Source organism: Artemia franciscana, chromosome 2 (genome assembly GCF_032884065.1).
Source record: "Artemia franciscana chromosome 2, ASM3288406v1, whole genome shotgun sequence".
NCBI classification, from domain to species: domain Eukaryota; kingdom Metazoa; phylum Arthropoda; class Branchiopoda; order Anostraca; family Artemiidae; genus Artemia; species Artemia franciscana.
Window position 1 is genome coordinate 59,147,275 of NC_088864.1, and position 20,136 is coordinate 59,167,410.

The window sequence follows — 20,136 nt, forward strand, 5'->3', positions numbered from 1 at the left end:
TCGAAAACAAGATTGAAAACCCAAGAAATAATTTATAGATATCCCAGTCTCTTTTTCAGACAAAATAATTTTTAAGATTCAACCCTAATTCAGCAGTATATCTTGCTTCAATATAATTCATGTACTAGTGACCCCCTTAGCAACGCAATGGGAAAAGAGCAAATGAATCCTGGGTTGTCAAGTTGAGATGGTTTAATGTCCGTCTTGCTGCATACAGTATCGATTGTCTAGTGGGAGTTCCAGCCTCAAATTCTTTAAATAAAATATGCTACTTCAAACTCGAACTATTCCAGTATTTTTGCCAAGCAAGAGATTAATTTGTATTAAATTTCAGAAACCTGTTTCGTATTCAAATGATCCACATATGATAATGCGACTTGCCACTTGACTAGTTTCACATTATTGCTTACTAGAAGCTATGTTTCGGATCATAGGATATGCGACAATATATTTACTTTTGTTATTAGTTTCATGTTTTGAAGTGATTGCTCAAGGTCTGAACTGTTTGCTTATTTAGTCATATGTGTCATGTGTCATATTTGCTTATCTATATGCAATACCAACAAAGAAATGGTGTCATTTAGTGGGGGGAGGGGGTCATGGGGAAGCCATATATCCTCGGATTTAAAAAATACCTTTTTAGGGTTTTTTCATTGAAAAATACCTTTTTTCAAACCCCAGCCACTTATACGACCAACCATTCCATTAAAACTTTGTATGACCCCAGGGCAAATATTACAACCCATACCCTAGGGCTATGGTGGGTTTCACCTGCCCTGAGGCATTGTTATATGATCTTTGGACTATTTTGAACAAAATGGCTATCTCACAATATTGATCAGGTGAGTTTGGGGAAAAGGGTGTTGAGGAGGATAGTTGCCCTCCATCACTTTTGACTCTAAATTTCCAATTAAATGAGCCTCCTCTAAACTTTATACGACGACCCCTTCCGTTAAAGCCATATATGGGCCCGGGGCACCATTTATAATACTTACCCCCAGGCTCTGAGGGGTTGATTTAACACCAAATGCCTTGTTATATAGTCTTTAGACTATTTTGAACAAAATGGCTGCCTCAAAATTTCTATCGGGTGTATTTTGAGAAAAGAGGACGTGGGGGACTAGGTGCCCTTCGATCATTTTTGATTCTTAGAAAGGGGAACTTTAGATTGCCAATCTAATGAGTCTCTCCAAAGTTTATACGACTACCCCTTTCATAAAATTGTATATGTTAATAATAGGCAACTAGTAGAACTTCTGACCCTTGCCCTGAGGGCAGTATGGGGTCATCCTCCTCAAAGACATAATTACTAGTTCTTACAACTGCACTGAACAAAGTGGATATCTGAAAGTTAGTTTAGGAAAATGATGAATATGGGGGCCAGTTACCTTCTAATCACTTTCAATTATTACAAATTGTACAATTTCCAATTGAATTATCCCCTTTTGAAGTTTCTAAGGCAACTCTTTTTATGCGAAGTGCCCCGGTATAAAAAAAAAATAAATACATTATGTCCACGTCACTTTTTAGATTGGTAATGGTAACAATGATTTGCCTCCTAATGGGTCCGATTTATTCGTTCATTGTGATTTTTGTTCATAGTGTTGCGAGAGCAACACTTTGGTTTTATCGTTTTTTTCTTTTTTTTCTTTTTTTTCATAGCACCCTGATTTCAGCTTATTCCTAGAAATTGGTAAGGGTCTAACCCCTGCAGTTTGTACGGAAGATGTGGATCCTAGGCCGGATTGATGAATATGACTTTGCATTTTGGAGAGCTTCGTAGAGCTCTTGCTTGGGGCCATAAAGGATGGTTTATGCTTGTCCTTGAGCCAGAGCCTATAGTGTGTGAAGTGACTGGGAGTCTTATAGTCTATGTTAAACAGAACTATCTGTAGTTATGCAATCCCGCTTTCGTTTCATCAAACTATGTTTCTGCTTCCGAGTGGAAAGCTCTGTTCTAGTAGGCAAGCAGGTAGGCACCAGTTTCAAATTGAAAATGGACTAAAATCTATAATTGTCAAATATATGCGGCAGTCACTTGGTCCCACAGCCAATATATCTTCTTTGAGTGATAAATAGAAAAATTTACAGAAAAAAAAGTGAATACCAAAAGTGCTGCCATCTATTGTTTCTACCCATTTCTGCATCATTTGGTTGTTCGCACTTGGGATTGCGGTAGAGAAATAGTATCAGATGTGGCTCTTAAACTTTAAAAGTTCTCTCATTGCTAAAGAAATTAGAGTTTATCCTTTGCTCCTTTCTAAATGATGACGTTAGAAACTTGGCCTATGGCAAAAAAGTCAACTTTTGAACTAAGACTAAGACAGATTTTTTTTTTTCGACGGCAGTCGATAGCTCCTGATGAGTTAATACAAGTATATGTCATCCATTTTTTGGTAGAAAAATTCCTTCGTGAGGTATAACAGTTTGAAAGTTTAAAAGGGTTGACAACTTCAGAAGTAAGGTACACACTGAATCCAAAAATAGGCCAATACAGAAATGGTATCAAATATGCCTCTTAAACTTTAAAAGTTCTCTCATTGCTAAAGAAAGCCGAGTTTATCCTCTGCTTTCTAAGTGATGACGTTAGAAACTTGGCCTACGGCAAAAAAGTCAAGTTTTGAAGTAAGACAGACAGATTTTGTTTTTAGACGGCTGTCGTTAGCTCTTGATGAGCTGATCAAAGTATATGGCATCCATTGTTCGGTAGAAAAATTCCGTCATGAGATATACCAGTTTGAAAGTTTAAAGGGGTTGACACTATCAGTAGTAAGGTAAATACTGAAACCAAAAATAGGCCGATATCAATTGTGAGATATATAGGGAAGTTTTCAGCAACAGTCGGCTGTTAGCTCATAATCATCTTCGGCAATGAGGCAGTTGTAACTTTTGCTAGTTGGTGTACCTATTATTTGTTTCCGGTGTATTTGATGGTAGGACCAATTTGGTTCCAGTGGTAAGATATGTACGAGGTAAGTAACAATCGGCTGTTAGGCTACAATAATCTTCAGCGACGAGGGGTTTGCTACTTTTGCGAGTTGGTGAACCTAGTATTTATTTGAAGATCCTTACAGTTTAACAACTTCAGCGTTTAATCGAAGCAAGGAAACAAAACCAAAGTGTTGCTCTCGCGACGCTTTACTTAGCGAAGCCGAACAAAGGTTGCCGCAACAGCTCACGTTGCCAATGCAACGTAGATCTAGTTTTAAATTTGAATAGTTCTTATACTTCATTTACTCTTAACATTTTCTTGAAAAATGTCTTTTTGTTTTTTTAAGTTAATTGCGAAGCAAAGCCATAAAATCATGATGTGCTTAATCCCATGTAGCTACAAGTGGCACAGTTACATTTCTGCTATTGAATACTTTTGTAAAGCTACATTTTTCTTTAAGGAATTTAATTGAAGGGTTGAAACTTATTCCCACAAGAAACTTTTTGCTTCGCAGATTGTTCAAAATTTATCGACGAAGCTACCTTTCTTCAAACATTTTTTTAAAGCTTGTTTTGTTGTTTTCAATCAATAGGGGGGGGGGCAAAAGAAGGAACATGCAGTAAAGAGGATTTTCCACCTCCGGTTCCCGGTTTTCAACCATGACGATGGTATACTACTACTGCTAACTGGTCACCGCAGAACCAAGCTGGTTCTGCGGTGATCCCTTTTAGGGGGACTTTTTAGCGGCGGGGGGATGGTCAGGGCGAGGGGGCTACGTGGGAGGACCTTTCAATGGAGGAATTCATCATGAGTGAAGGGAATTACCATGAAGGATTTTCTAGCATTATTTAAAAAAAATGAGAATTTTTTTTTCAACTGGAAGTAAGGCTTAAAACGAAACATTGAAACTTAAAACGAACAGAATTTATTACGTTTATAAGGGGTCTCGTCTCCTCCTCAATACTTCACTCTTTACGCTAAAGTATTTTTAGTAATTTCAATTATTTATTCTACGGCCTTTGTGAATCAGGAGTCATTCTTAAAGAATTCGGAAAAAATTTAAGCTTTAGTGTAAAGAGCGAGGTATTGACGAGGGGGCGAACCCCCTAATACATGTAATAAAAATATAGAAGTTCTTTACGTAAGTTAACTTGTAAATTACGTATATCTATTACTAATAAAAACGTTCGTAAAATAAAAAATTCTAGTTGCCTTTTTAAGTAACCAAAAATTGGAGGGCAACTAGGCCATCACCCCCAACGTTTTTTTTTATCAAAATCGTCCCATCAAAACTATGAGAAAGCCATTTAGCCAAAAAATTAATATACTAATTTTGTTTTAATTATTCATTTGCGGTGAGCCAAAATCAAAACATGCATCAATTCAAAAACGTTCAGAATTTAAATAAAAAAACAAGCTTTTTCAACTGAAAGTAAGGAGCGACATTAAAAAGTAAAATGAATTAGAAATTATTCCGTATATGAAAGGGTTGTCCCCTCCTCAACGCCTCGCTCTTTACGCTAAAGTTTTTATTGTTTTAAAAAGTTTAGTTGTGAGAATGAGTCAAATTTTAGCGTAAAGAGAGAGGGGCTGAGGAAGGGACAACCCCTTTCATATACGGAATAATTTCTGTTCGTTTTAAGTTTTAACGTCATTCCTTACTTTCAGTTGAAAAAACTTGTTTTTATTTTTTATTTAATTCAAACTCAAAACGACCGGGAAGTCCTTTAAAAGAATAATTGAAATCCAAAACAAAAAGAAATACAATAAAAAATCACAGAGAAAAAGTCATACAGTAGGTACTAATATAAATGAACAAATAAGCCTTAAAATGAGTTAGACTTAAATATGCAAATCAAGTTTATAACGAACAAAATTTATAACTAAAATTATTTTTAGCATATATGGATACCAAAATTTATCGGACTACAGTATAGTCTAAAATGCCCTTTCTAGGCTTTACTATAAAGCTTATCGACTTTTTTATTAACAAGCTGAAACGAACGTGAACAATTTATCGTAAAAAGACCTAACGAAATAATTAGTGGAAGAAAATCACTATTCAGGAACGACCAGACCAGGTAAATTGGGACCTGTCTTCCATACGAAAAAGTATGCAAAATAGCATTGATATTAGAAACAATTCATCAACTGTCAATTCTTGGATTTTTAAATATGGCAATTGTTTTTAATTTCAAAACTTTTTCCGGGTTTGAATAATTATTACTTTCGACCTTAACTTACATTACTAAACTGAAATGGGCTTCCTCTGTAAGTACAATTTAAAGTACCAAGGATATTAAAAATCTATATCTATATATATAAAAATAAGTTGTCTCTGTGTGTGTGTGTCGAGTGACGTCATGTTTGTGGGTCGACTGACGTCATGTTTGTCGACTGACGAAATTGCACACCGGGACATCGGGACACAAATGACGACCGGGACATAGGGAATATAAATGACGACCGGGACACTTTAAGAGAAAGCGACCGGGACACAAGGAATGTTCGATTAGCAATCACCATCAACAAAGCACCGGGACACAAATGACGACCGGGACACAGGGAATATAAATGACGACCAGGACACCCAAAGAGAAATTACAGACCGGGACACCGGAACACAAATGACGACCGGGACAAAAATGACGACCGGGACACCGGGAGACAGGGAATATAAATGACGACCGTGACACTCAAAGAGAAATTACAGACTGGGACACCGGGACACAAATGACGACCGGGACACAGGGAAACAACAACAACGGGGACGCCGGGGCACAGGGGGATATATAAATGACGACGGGGGCACAGGGAATGTTCGATTAGCAATCACCATCAACAAAGCTCAAGGGCAATCATTAGAATAATGAGGTATAGATCTGAATACAGATTGTTTTCCCCATGGAAAATTATATGTTGCATGTTCAAGAGTCGGTAAACCTGACAAATCTATTTATATGCACAGACAATAGGACAGCCAAGAATGTTGTATATTCGCAAGTTTTACGTAGTTAAATATATATATATATATATATATATATATATATATATATATATATATATATATATATATCTATATTCACAGGTGGGACACAGGGACACAACTACAATGGCGCGTAACTAATATGGCGCGTAACGACTTACGCACGCGGGGGGGCTTGGGGGCGCGAAGCCCTCCCATCAACTCGGTGTTGGGGTGGCGCGAAGCGCCACCCCAACAGCTAGTATAAAATTATTTTTTAAATTGGTTTAGTGGGAATCTACATAGTCACAGATGTCTTAAAAGGTAAAGAAAAACAGGAAATTTAATTTTAAACGGAAAGATTTTCTATATGCTGCTGTGCAGTTTTAACATTTAGCGGGGGCAAAGTTAGAAAATTTGGAAGATGCGTAGGAAATCAGCAGAAAATGAGTGGGAAAAATATATCATTATGGAACTATAGAAAGTTCTTTCCTGATTTCCTGAAAGTTCTTTCGCAAAAGACAGACGCTGCTATTAATTGGCAAATAACAGCGTAAAAAAACAGTGATGTAAAATTATTTAACAACTTGTTACCGGTAAAATTGTAGTTTATGTTTTTGTTGCTATCTTGGAGGGCTGGTGAGCTAGGTAAATGAAACTCAGAATGCATCATGAGCATTTATGATATCATGATAAAATATTTTGAAGAAATAGCACTTTGCAAAGTCAAATTAAATAAAAGAAACATTTAAATAAAAAAATAAATTAAATAAATAAATATAAGAATAAACTAAAAGATGAAAAAACGAGGAAAATTTTTGGACCACCATTCATAGTCCATATTCAGAGTCTAAAGCTTGTTCACAATAAGATTTCACTAATAACAAGATTAGCTAGTGTTAATTTGAGCCAGTTAGAATTTTCCAGCCAATCAGATTTTTCATAGAATCTTCTGGCTGGCTGCTCATTGGCTCAAACTAGTGCTAGCTAAATCTTGATTTTAGTAAAATCCCATTATGAATAGTCTTAACAAAAAAGAATAAAAAAAGATTTCATTACAAAAACAAATATTTACAAATAATTTACAAACACATTTACAAACAATAACAAGAACCTCCACTCTTTCTCCCGCCAAAAAGCAGTGAGCTTAGATGAGCTTTTGTAATCGTCATATTATAAAGATGGAACCTTGCAAAATAAATCTTCGGTTCAAAGGAGGCTCAAGAAGGGTGTTTTGAGCCTTGTACCTTTGATCAATCCCAGCCTATATGGTATTAAAGATCTGGAAATCTATTTCCTAATTTTACTTAAAGCCTAGATATGGCTTTTAAGGCTCTAGCTTTTATGGCTCTAGTAAAATAACAGGTATAAAGGATTTATCCTGACTAAAAAAAATAGAAAAATATTGAAAATCCAAAATTAAGGTAAAATGTGTTTTGAGCGATATTAAATGGGTAAAGACCCGTCATATATCTGCTAAGCCCCGGAAATAAGAAAAGAGTAGGTGTGCTGCTTAGCAATACCTTCTGAGGATATATTTTAAGGTTTTGAATTCCTGACAGTTGAAGAAGCAAGTTCAAACTTTCAGGACTTTCTCAATTTTTGGGGGGAGGGAGCTGGTGATGGTGATAAGAGGAAATTTTCAGGGATAAGGTAATTACTTCAAGTAATACTGCATTATCTGATGCGTATTTCTTATAAGTATTAGCAAGAATATATTATATAAGAACTTGAATTTTGTCAGTCAGCCTGAGCCATGCTGGCAACTTTGTCAAATTTGTCATTGGATGCCATTCCAGCAACTTCCATAGGCTACATAAATAGAGAACCTTGTTATTATTCCAGATGACTGCGGAATTTATCCAGATGGCCTTTTCCTTGCTGACAGGATTGTAGGTGGAACAGGAACAGAGGACGGTGAGGTTCCATGGCTTGTTTCTATTTCGTTTCAGGGACAGCATAAATGTGGTGGCTCATTGATCTCCAGTAAATATGTCTTGACAGCAGCTCATTGTGTTGATAGGTAAGCAAGAAAAAGAAAAAAGCCTAAAGTTGATTAAAGCAAAATAAGTAGAAAAGAAAATTAATTATTTTGTTAAAGTAACGAAATAAAATTATTTTATGAAATTATTAAGTCAATATAGCTGAACTATTACTTAATTAATATACCCTTCTTTCATAGTGTTTGAGTTTACCAACTATATATGAAGACTTATTGGAGTAAAAAACTGGGCGAGAATTCAAATGAAAAAGAAGAAGAATAAAGACGAAAGGAAAAGAATAGACCAGACTCTTGCACAAGCCTTTTCTGGAAAAGCTGCGAACTTTGAAAAATGTTTGAAAATATTCGATGATGCTTCGTCTTCTTTCTGAACGTGTTTTTGACCTGTCCAGATGATTAGAAACATATTTGATTGAAAATTTTTAATCTGTTGGATATAAAATATTATTTTAAAATTATCTATGAATGCGAATAACAAATGATAGTAAACAGGATAATAATAACCTGTGTAGTCACCTAGTCAAGTGCTACTTTAAAGGTTTTTCCATTATTTTTAAACTCAGACTACGAATCTTAGTCATAAAATACCGTAATGAACTGTTACTTAATAATTTACTCTCAGCCTCCTTCGGAGCTTCTTTGAGGAGAAGCTTTCATCTGTATATTGTTCTATATATGGTTATTTGACAATTAATTTTTTCTGCAAATTATGATGAAAGTGCTGTTTTTTTAATGTTTTATATGCGATGTTCAGCAATTCAAAAGTCGACAATTCAAAAAGCAGTATGTGACAATCTTCGTGGATGTGAAAAAGTCGTGCAATCAACACTTCTTGGTCTGCGAAACTGGTGGAAATGAGCTTATAACACGTTTTAGGTGGATTATAAAATTGATATTATCTCAAGAACGAAAGGGATTTGAGAATTCAAATTAAACAATCGATCCGTCATATCTGATTTCAGTAGATTCGATACACAATCATTTGTATCGGATTATTTCCCCAAACCACACATTGCACTCCCGGCTGAAGGCAGAAAATCAGAAGATCAGTAACTGCGCTATGCAGGCCATTCGTCAGCATACGAAATGTTAAGAAAGAAAACTTAAAATGTCTGACTCATTTTTGACCGATATTTCACATAATGCCTTTTATTTTTCCTGAATCCTATAGTGTCTATAGTATTTTAAAGTCCTTGAGATGCTCTGTTGAGATATACTGAGTTTAATATTGTTCATTTTATGATTCTATGAAGTTATTTTGTTAATACTAATTCAGAACAAGCCGAATTTTTCGCATTCTTTTTGCATGTAAAGATTCAAAATTTTCTTCAAATCTTTTGCATACATAGGCGCATAAATCTATGCAAACTATATAAAGGTCTTCGTTCTTGGGATGAATTTTCTAAATTCATTATTTAACATTGTCAGTAAATTTTTAGCACAGGAACTCATACCCGTGTTTTCTCGTTAATATTCACTGATAAAAAAGATGGGGCAAATTTTCAGAAATTGCCTATTTCCTAGACAGACGACTTGGTTTCAGGTACACTACTAATATCACATTCATACAGTAAATAAAAAAAATAATACTGTAAATAAATAAAATAATGTATACAGTAAACAAGAAAAGAATGACTTACTTTCGTTAAACCTTTCATGCTTACATATAAATTCACGTGTTGCATGTGCCAAATATTTTGCTTCCCTTTACAGAAATACAGAAAACAGTTGGGAGCATTTTTTCAATTTCAGAATTGTTTTTTTTTAGGTCCAAGCCGAACGAATTACGCTTGGTTATGGGCATAGATAATCTTGTGAATTCTTCTTTTCACAAACAGGAATATTCAATAGAAAAAATTATACTTCACCAATCCTTTCGTCGTGGTGTTGGACGAAAAGTAACTGTGAATGACATAGCTCTACTAAAAATTGCTGAGGAGGTGAAACTAAGCGAGCATCTATGGTATATATGTTTACCATCAGATGAATTGGATAAATTAGAGGGGACAAAGGCAACTGTGTCAGGTGAGTGTCAAGCAAACTATAGTAATACGAATACTAGCTTAATTATTGTGTTGATATTAAATTTTGTCAGAGGACAGCCGAAATCCCATAATTATGCGTTTTATGCAAGGAACTTATAATTTCTATTTTACTTAATAATAAAAAAAACAAGTTTTTTCAACTGAAAGTAAGGAGCAACATTAAAACTTAAGATGAACAGAAATTATTAGGTAAATTAGGGGGTTCTTTCCTCGTCAATGCCTCGTTCTATACGTTAAAGTTTTTTTTGTACTTTCAAAAGAGATATTTATTCTGATTATAAATATAACTTTTACTTTATTTACTTTTATTTAAGAACGTTTTTATCGGTAATAAATATACGTAACTTACGAATTAACTCATGTAATGAACTTCTATATTCGTATATTTTTATTACGTATATGAGGGGGTTCACCTCCTCGTCAATACCTCGCTCTTTATGCTGAAGTTCGAATTTTGTTCCAATTCCTTACGCATGAACCCTGAATCACAAGGATTTTGATTAGAACAAATAGCTCTTTTGAAAGTATTGAAAAAAGTTCAGTTTAAAAAGGACGAGGCATTGACGAAGGGTTGTTCCTTGCTTTCAGTTGACAACCTTGTTTTATCATTTAATTTCTGATCGTTTTTTAAATAATGGGGTGCCCCCCTCAGGGAACATACCCTTCCCCCATGAAACATTCCTCCATGGAAAGATCCTTCCATGTAGCTTGCTCCCCCTGACCCACCCCCTACTAGAAAAAAATCCTCCCTGAAACGTCTCTATACTTCTCAATAACCCATACTATATGTAAATAATGAGCAAAGTTCACAACTTGTACCCCTTCCCCTGGGGCCTGTAGTTGATTAAGCCATTCTCAAAGACATATTTATTAGACTTTTCGACTATGCTGAACAAAATAGCTATATAAAAATTTTGATCGGGGTGACTTTGGGAAAAAATGAGCGTGGGAGGGGGCCTAGTTGCGCTCCAATTCTTTTTGTCTCTTAAAAAGGGCACTAGAAATTTTAATTTCCGTTTGAACGACCCTTTTTGCGATATTATAGGACCACTGGGTCGATACGATCAACCACAGGAAAAAAACAGATAAAAAAATAACAACAAATAAACTCGCCGTGATCTTTCTTCTGGCAAAAAATACAAATTCCACATTTTTGCAGATAGGAGCTTGAAACTTCTATAGTAGGATTCTCTAATGCGTAGAAAATGATAGTGTGATTTTCATTGAGAATCTATGACTTTTATGAGGTAAAGGAAGAGGTAATAAGGCAAATATTCTCAGGCTCGTAGCATTTGATGGGTAAGACTAAACTTGATGATACTTACATATTTGAAGTCAACATAAAAAACCAATTCTTTTGACGTGTCTATTGGTATCAAAATTCCGTTTATGGAGTTTCAGTTACTGTTGAGCAGGGTTGTTTCTTACTTACAGTTCGTAACCACGAACTGTTTGATTAATGATTAACCACAGATTGTTGTTTTTTTTTGTTAGTCCTGACCTTAAAACTAAGGTTAAAGCATGGTAGTCGAATCACCTCTCCATGTAGCTAAAAACGAAGCATCCACCTGTCAATATTGGTACTCAAGAAATTGAAAGCCATCTAAAATTTGGTATGCCGGCTACTAATTTTGGCGCTTATGAAAGTCATTAAAGTAATATAAATAACATGATAGTGTATTTGATGGGTACCGATGACACCATTACTTTAAAAAAAGTTGTTTTGCTATGAAAACACAAGTCAACAATATAGATGTAATGAAACAGGAATTGAATGCTTGTTTACGTAATACCTCGAAACCCTACCCTCAAAAGATATGAAAGGCACTAAGAGTAAAATATTTTAGCGCGCTTCAGTGTATTAATGGCAGTTCTAAACAAAAATGCGGGAAAAAATTTCATTTCACCCCTTGGACACCAATTTTTTTAAATATAATGACTGTATATCAATTTAATGAACTTCCTATGGTACCAGAATTAGCATGCTACTATCGTAGTTTAAGGTTGCTTTGAGAGCTATAACTACTACTACTACTAACAAGTCACCGCAGCAACAGGTCGCCTGAAGTCAATACAGCTACACAAACTCCTCATCCATCTTAATCTATTCAAAGCCTGTCTCTTCACACACTCCCAGAAAGTTCCCATTTTCCTTAAATTTTTTCTTACGACATCCTCCCACCCTAACCGAGAACGACATTTAGCCCTAAACAGTAGACCGAAAACTAAAATCTCTGGCAACCTGTCATTGATAATTCGCAGAACAAGCCTTGACAATCTCAACCTTTCTCCAACTATAGCCCTAGAAAGTGGGATTGAACTAAACTTTTCGTACAGCCTAATATTCAAAATACGGTCAATCAGTCGGGTACCCAAAACGATCCATAGGCAATTTCTCATATAAAAATCTAGCAAATCTTCCTCCGTTTTTTGGAGCGACCATACTTCAGAACCATACTTGGCCGCTGTTATCACTCTTGCTTTCAATATTCCAATCTTGTTTCGCAAACTTATCTTCCTATTGTTCCAAACTTTTTTCTACTGTGAAGAAACACCCTGGGTCTCGGTTATTCAAGTTTTAACATATTGACTGCACCTTAACTAATAGTATCACTGTGTTTTTACTAACGATACTACCAAAGCAAGTGAAGTTGTCCACTTGATCGATCTTTTCGCTGCCCAACGAAACCTTTTCGTCTTCACTTGCTCCTGGTCTTCCCGACTTAGTCCTCTTAACATTAAAGTTTCAACCTATTCTAGCAGCATGAACTTACAAAACCTCTAAATGTTCATTCATTTTGCTCGCATTTTCATCTAGGATGCTTAAATCATCAGCATAATATAAGTCCAGGAAAGTTTTATTTTCCCACTTTGTTTCGTGTCCTCCAATTGTCTTTGCTTTGCTCTTTAAGACAAAATCTATCTAAAAGATCCATACAAATGGGAATAGAACACAACTCCTGATTTTATACTAAACCAGGTACTAACTTCATTCCCTACCTTAACCGGAGCAGTGTTATTATCGTGCATAGTAATAATCACTTTGATGATTTATCTGGTATTCATACAAGGATAAAACTTTCGCTGGAGATCTTCTATTAGCTGAATCAAAAGTTTACTCATAATTTATAAAACTGAGGACTAAAGATGTCAGGCACCAGGCACCTCTCAATTGTTAATTTAAGAGTAAAAATTTGGTCGAAATATCCTCTACCCTTCCTAAAACCTCACTGTTCTTCTCTTAAAACTTCGTCTAAAAAGTATCACAATGCTAAGTAATTTGCTACCTACAGAAATCAGGCTAATGTCTCTATAATTACCACACTCACTCTTATCACCTTTCTTATACAGCGTTATAATTGGGGTTTCCTAGAATCGCTAGGTGCTTCCCTTTTTTCAAAATCAAATTCATAATCTTCAATAATTTATTCCTACCTGACCTATCTTCCTATACTTCCAAAACTTTTTTCAACTGCGAATAAAACAGCCATAGCCTTGGCTATTCTACTTCTAAAATCTTCAAGACAAATTGCTAGGTACTTTTCCTTTTTTTAAATCATATTCTTAATCTTCAGTAAATTATTTCTAACCTCATAACCACTATATTTAAGAAATTCATTTGCCACACTGTCAGCACGTTGGACCTTATTATGTTCAAATCCCTTTAAAACTATCATAATGCCTCCTCACAAAATAGATCTTTCTTCATATCAAAAGTTTTGCAAACTTTTCATTCTCCTCTATATCTTTGCCTGTAGTTCGATCCTGGTTTAGCACATTCTCAGAATGTTACATCTATCTCCCTTGAACTCTTTTCCTATCACTAATTGTTTCCACGTTTTCATCTTTAATTGGGACAAGTCCATACTGACTGCTCTCTCTCAATTTATTAAAATACCAGCACCATATTATACTTTTATGCCGTCTAGCCACATCTTCCACATCCTCGGTAATTTTATCCATGGCCTCCATTTCACGCTTCCTTAGTTTATATTTAAATTATTTCTCCACTTGCTTTACATTCCTCATATTTTCATATGATCTATCACACAGTTCTTGTACATGCCCCTTCTCCTCTTTATTAAACATAAAAGCATTTTCACGAAAATTCCTAGCTACGTTCCTAACTTTCTTCTCTGTGACATCATCAGCCATATTCCTAAAATTCTTCCTGCCACCTTCTACATTGTCAAATTTTAAAGTCTCTAGTTTAGCGTATAGCTTTTCCTGGAAAGCTTCTTTTCAATTCGCATCCTGGAGCCTACCAACACGTTCCCACCTTCCCAGAATGTAGTTACCCTGAGAGGCAGACTGGGTCGGGGAAGAGGGGAAATTGCCCCAAAAGACAGTCAGTTTTGAGCCGTTTCAGGCGGTTCATATTTTCTGTGTACAGAAGTGCATCCAACACAATGTTCAAAAAATTCCGCTTGGCAATTTTTTGGCTGTGTTATTATAGGCCTACGTACTTACTTAGCTTAAATAGCAGCATCCTGCCTTAGGAAGGGACGGACGCTCATTTCAAACAGGCTCGTTAATGGGCTGAAATCTGATAAATTTAACTCGGATGCTGTCACTTGACTCAGGGACCGAATCGTTATGTGTTATTGTGTGCCCGAATCCGTTACAAGCTAGTAGGAAAGTCTGTGCTGGAGCGTCAAGGTGTTCTATTGGGATGTGTAAATGATAAATCTGTCTCGTTTTCTTAAGTCAAAGTATTTTAGATTAGAAAAAGTGCAACAATTTGGCAATGGTGATAATCAGTTTTTAACTTTTGATACGATGGCAAAGTTAAGGGAGGTGTGGAAAAACTTAGACTGAAGGGAAGAAAAGAACTTTCTGAGGCTGGAAAAGACCCAAAACAGAGAAATTTATCATTTATACGGAGAACTATAGTCAATAAAATTTTTGCCGCTTTTTTAAATTGTAAGCTAGGATTCGAAGTTTTTTTCTCAGTTGGTTTTAGATTCTAAGCATTTTTTTCGCAGGACTGTCACTGTTCATTACTTAGGGGCAGATCTTATATTAAACATTTTATCATTTGGCTAAGGCTGTGTCCGGTATACCATTTCTATTGGTAAGATTATTTTTCAAATTAGATGCTTAGGCGACCATAGCTCGGGCAGAACCCCATCCCATCAAGGGCTATTGAGTCAATCCCATGAGTCAATCCATGAGGTTTAACATTTGTGTTTTTCTGCCATTTCTTTCTCCGGTCTCGGGAGATTAGGCCTGACCAAATGACGCCTAATAAAAAAAACTTCTTTTCTTCGGCTATTTTTCAGGTTTCAGTTTCATAAAACCAAAGGGGAATGATCAGTCAGGATTTTATTTTCACCGTCCTTGGATTTTGGAAAATTTCTATCTGGTCATTAAACCTTGGTAAAACTGGTTTTTGTTGACGGATGGATGAAAAGTGAATTTGAACCAAAATTCAGCATCCTGGTTTTAATGCCTGCGACATTTTACAGAAATCTTAAGAAATCACCCTACCTTTGCTGTTTGTTATTCTTATGCTTGTATTTTATTTTTTATAGTCATATAGTAGAAGCACAAGACATCAACCCAGTTTCAACAGACTGCGAGCCAATATCGTCAAATACGGTGATGCCTCCGGACCAGTGGAGCCAGTAGCGGAGGAATAAGCTTAGCTTTGACTTGGCTCTGGTTTAACACTCGGGAACTAACCACTGGTTCTATCTCGCGATTCTGAGTTGCTGTTAAAACTAGAAAAATGACAGTAAAATCAATTCTTTGCAAGACATTCATCGCGTCTTCTGACCGAAACTTGTAGCTTGTTTCTGGGTTAGGCATGCCCACAAGAAAATCCAGGCACATGAAAAGTCGAAAGGTCGTATCGCTGCGGCTCAAGGCTACACTGAAGCTGAAAATTGCCGATACACTGGGTGGAACATAAACAGCGCTTTGGCCAGTAAACAGAAAGAACAGGTCTTGTAAAACATTCAAGTACTGAATCGGATATTGAGGTCATGAAGGTGCCAGGGATAGAAAGTTTTCTTTCAGAGCACACGGTAACTAGTAGAGGCTCAAGCTTCTAACAAAGCCGGGAATATACCACGAAAACTTCTTTAGGTCATACTTTTGTTTTTGGAAATATGACGTCCCTTTTAAGAAATATCTGGAAATAGCAATGGAGGATAGTAGAGGAAGGAAGTCAAACATGGATGCGAGAGGTAAATCGGGAGACGCAGCTAAGGGTCATGGGACACTCCTAGCCAATAATTTCCTCGAGGGGCCGCGTTCCTCAAGGTTACACTGTCGCGCCTTGGCGATCACGTCGCTTGGCGTGAAGCTTAGTGTTATTTACACCCCTCCACCACGTTGATGTGTGTTGACGGATTCCCTGTGCTAGTTAGGGTCAGAGGGTCAAGCTTCGCTTCCTAGAACTGTACTACGATCGCAGAAATTTTAAGGCTTACCTCGCCCTGTGCTCCCACCTAGATCAATAATAGGCTTCAGGAAGGGGCTTAGAAACTTAGGAAACTACTACCACAATTTTAGGTCCCGAAGGACACCAACACGAACACGCTTTCATTCTATCTATATTTATTATAGATAGTCGCATATATTTATCGTACAAACTTCGAAGCTATAGTTTGTCTTCGTTTTAACTTTTATAATCGCTCTTTACTTCCATAAGAAAAAACTTTGTTTCTCAATTAGTCAAACAATAAGCTGTATGAAAAATTTACCTAGATACTTTTTTTTAAGTTATAAACAAAGAAAGGTTAAGATCTTCACGTCACGTTTCGGGGACAAAGAGTTAGGATACCACACACCATATTATGCTCCATATTTGATAAAATCAAACTAGTAGTTATAAAATACTGGGAGAGGGCTCATTCAAAGAAAAATTAGTTCTAGCCTCTTTTTTCACTACCAAAGGAGAAGCGCCACATCAAATTGCGTGCTTCTACCCATTTGGTGAGCGTCAGTGAATTATTAGTATTGCATAGTTGTGGAACAGCTATCCATAGAAGATAAGTTCCTTTTTTGAGGAAGTGTCATAGGCCTAGAGATGTATTTTCTTAGACGATGGAACTAAATGCACGACGTCCTCAAATGGGATACGATAAGGTCACAAAGAAGGATTTAAATAAAATAAAAATTCATGGGACATGGAACATGTTGGTATGGAAAGATGTGTTTGACTCAGGTAAATTGGTGCTGTGGTGAGCGTTAATATGTAATGATCATAATGATTAAGATTAAGTAGCGGAATTAAGAGTAGATGAGCTCTTGGGACCACTGTTTGTTTTTCTCGCTGGTGATTTTCTGTATTTTAGGCTTTGGTGCCAAGAGGCTAAGTGGCGAATTAAGTGATATCTTGCTTAAAGTAACTATACCCGTCCATAACAACAGTATATGTAAAGAGATATACAGTGGTAAAGGGATTATATCCAGTCATTTGTGCGCCGGTGCCCTTTCAGGAGGTCTGGATGCCTGCCAGGTAATTTGATTTGTTTAGTAATTGAATGTATAGAGACCAAGCCCGTAGAACAAACCATTTAGAAAATCAGAAGACTCACTGCATGTAACTGATTATGATACTCAGAAGTTTTTGTCATTTGATTGTAATCAAACGTTAGATCTATACCCAAGCACATAATTATCATGAAAATAATAACTTCATAATTATGTGCTTGGGTATGTTGAATCAGAGCATATGCTTTTGGCATACGATTTGAGAATTAAACTACAAAAAATCATTTTCTGGTCAATGGGTCGATATTTTTTGCACCTTTTTTTTGGATTTGAGTACTAGGGAATGTGTTTTATGGATAAGTACAATTTTAAGAATAACCTAGAAAAACACACAAAATCTGGACTTGATCAGATAGTTTTTAAAAAGAAATATTGGGTGTTTGAAGAATATTGAAACATCAGAAAAATTATCATCAAAGAAATATAATTTAAAGAGTTCAGTTTCTTTACCTCTACTACAATGTTTGCTATTTTGAAGCTTTGTCTCTTACAAATCAGGGTTATACAAGTTCTTCTGTTCAAAAATAGCTTTTAGATATCACAAGATGATTTGTTATCAAAATTTCAATCATTACTAGAAGTTTTTTGGCAAACCGGCTATCATAGGACAAAGTGTCATAGTGTTCACCTATCACACAAAAATATGAAGTGTTGTTTTTGCCTCTTTGGAAAATTTTCTCTGTTTTTCAGTGTTAAAAATGTTTGATCTTTCTAAGTGTTCCCCTGGTGAGGACGAGGTCAATATTCTATAGGTGCAATATTCCGTCAATGTAGTTTTCCGGCGATGTAATTTTCCATGGATTTCCTGTGTGTAACTTTTTAAGTGTAATTTTATCTTGATAGAGACAAAGTGCATGCTCTTCATTAAAATAGTTTGCAACACAGCAGGATCTTTTCTGCGGGAGGAGTATTCTTCCTAAAAAAAATAAAATGAAAATAGAATTACATGTAATTGTGGTGGTAATTTTTTAAAAGATACATAAAACAATGATACTCTCCGATGACGAAAAATATATGAAGAATCTTCTTGACAAATAATTGTTACGGCACCTTTTCTGATTACAGAAAAAACAACGGTACCTTCCATGATGATAGTAAAAAAAACCAATGATAACTCAATCTGATTTGTGTAAACTATCTCGTTGTCTCTTTCAGTATCAAAAATCGGTTTTAAATCCAAATATCAAACTCAATATTAACTATAAAACTCAATCAATATAAAACCAATATTAAAACCCAAACTTTAGTAGAAAAAGACAGTGTTCAAAATATTCAAATTTGTCGATAAATACGTTGATTTTGTGTATTTAAAACCTCTTGATGATCGTAACGATGAAGCCGGTAAACGTGTATAATATTCGCTCCTGTTCATGAACAAATCCGAAAAATACAGATGTGGCAGAAAGAAAGTTTTTAAACCCTCCCACTCCCCGAAACTGGATGTCCAGCTCCATGGACATTGACTCTTAACCTTGTAAGCCAGACCGAGACTTCACCAGATATCAGTTTAATTTATCGGTAAAGAAAAGAGGAAATGAATGACAAAACTACTTGTGAAATGAAGATAAGCAGTTCCTCTCACCTACTAAACAATGAAAAAGCTTGTATGTGGCGCACCACCATCTGGTCCTTGTTGATCATCCAGATCGATACTTCTTAGCATTAGCATTTTTAGAGCATGGTATACTGGTAGATAAATTGCCTTCTTACGTTTCCAGAGGGAATGACCAGCACTTTTGAAACTGAACAGAGTATTCAGTTTAATAGTCACAACTTTCGTCAACATAGTCCTCCTGGTTTGGCTTACATAGAAGAGAATTGTTGAAATGAAATCGGTCAAGAATAAATTTACTCGACCTAGGTATGCTTTTGTCATCATGGGACTGCATTTCTTTGAGTGCACATGAGCAGCTCCACCTTGAAAGTGGGGAAAAAATAAAGATATGGTTTTTTGCTTTTGATCCCACCTGCCCACCGTTGTCTCGTTTGCTATGGCCTTGCAATTTGATTCGAGTAGAACGATTCGTGTATCATAACAATTTAATAATTGAAAACTTTATGTCTTTTATTATAAAGTTTATGCTTAACCCTCTACATTTCTTCTTCATGTCTTTTTCTGATTTAAAAAAAAAATGCCTTATCTACAAATGTATTTTTCATTACTGAACGAATGGTGTGTATTTGAAGATTGTAGAGTAGCCAAGGTAAATTTGTAGAGTTGAAAAAAAAAGGATCGAAGCAAAGGCAGAAGCCGGTAGGAGAGTTTGGGCAAGCGTACGTACAATAAGAGAGAGAGAGAGAGAGAGAGAGAGAGAGAGAGAGAGAGAGAGAGAGAGAGAGAGAGAGAGAGAGAGAGAGAGAGAGAGAGAGAGAGTGGGATATGTTATTTTTGTATGTAGACTAGATGAATCATTTTTGCATATTAGATTGCAAGTCAATGTAATGCCATATTGGTCAGCCAATTATTACAATTTCTAAAGAATTATTTTCTCATATAAATTCTTAAAAAAAGTTTTCTCAAACTGGAAAAAAATCTTCAATCCAAAAGGTAACGCAAATCTTTTCGGAGTTCATGGATACATAAAACATACATATAAAATATGTGTGGTGTAAATATACATATAAATATACATGGATACATATAAAAACAGAATCACTTTGCAGAAATCTACATGTACAAAATGGCTAA

At 35.7% G+C, this 20,136-nt stretch overlaps 1 protein-coding gene across 3 annotated transcripts in view; it reads left to right on the top strand.

Annotated features, from left to right (window-relative positions):
- Positions 1-394: 394 nt before the first annotated feature.
- LOC136043856 (transmembrane protease serine 11D-like) overlaps positions 395-20,136 on the top strand; it is a 56,906-nt gene continuing 37,164 nt past the window's right edge. For all 3 annotated transcript variants that reach the window (XM_065728805.1, XM_065728803.1, XM_065728806.1), the window contains exons 1-4: positions 395-494; positions 7,743-7,920; positions 9,668-9,924; positions 17,249-17,412. In XM_065728805.1, coding sequence (XP_065584877.1) covers positions 419-494; positions 7,743-7,920; positions 9,668-9,924; positions 17,249-17,412 — 675 coding nt within the window. In that variant the 5' untranslated portion in view covers positions 395-418. The remainder of the gene's footprint in view (positions 495-7,742; positions 7,921-9,667; positions 9,925-17,248; positions 17,413-20,136) is intronic.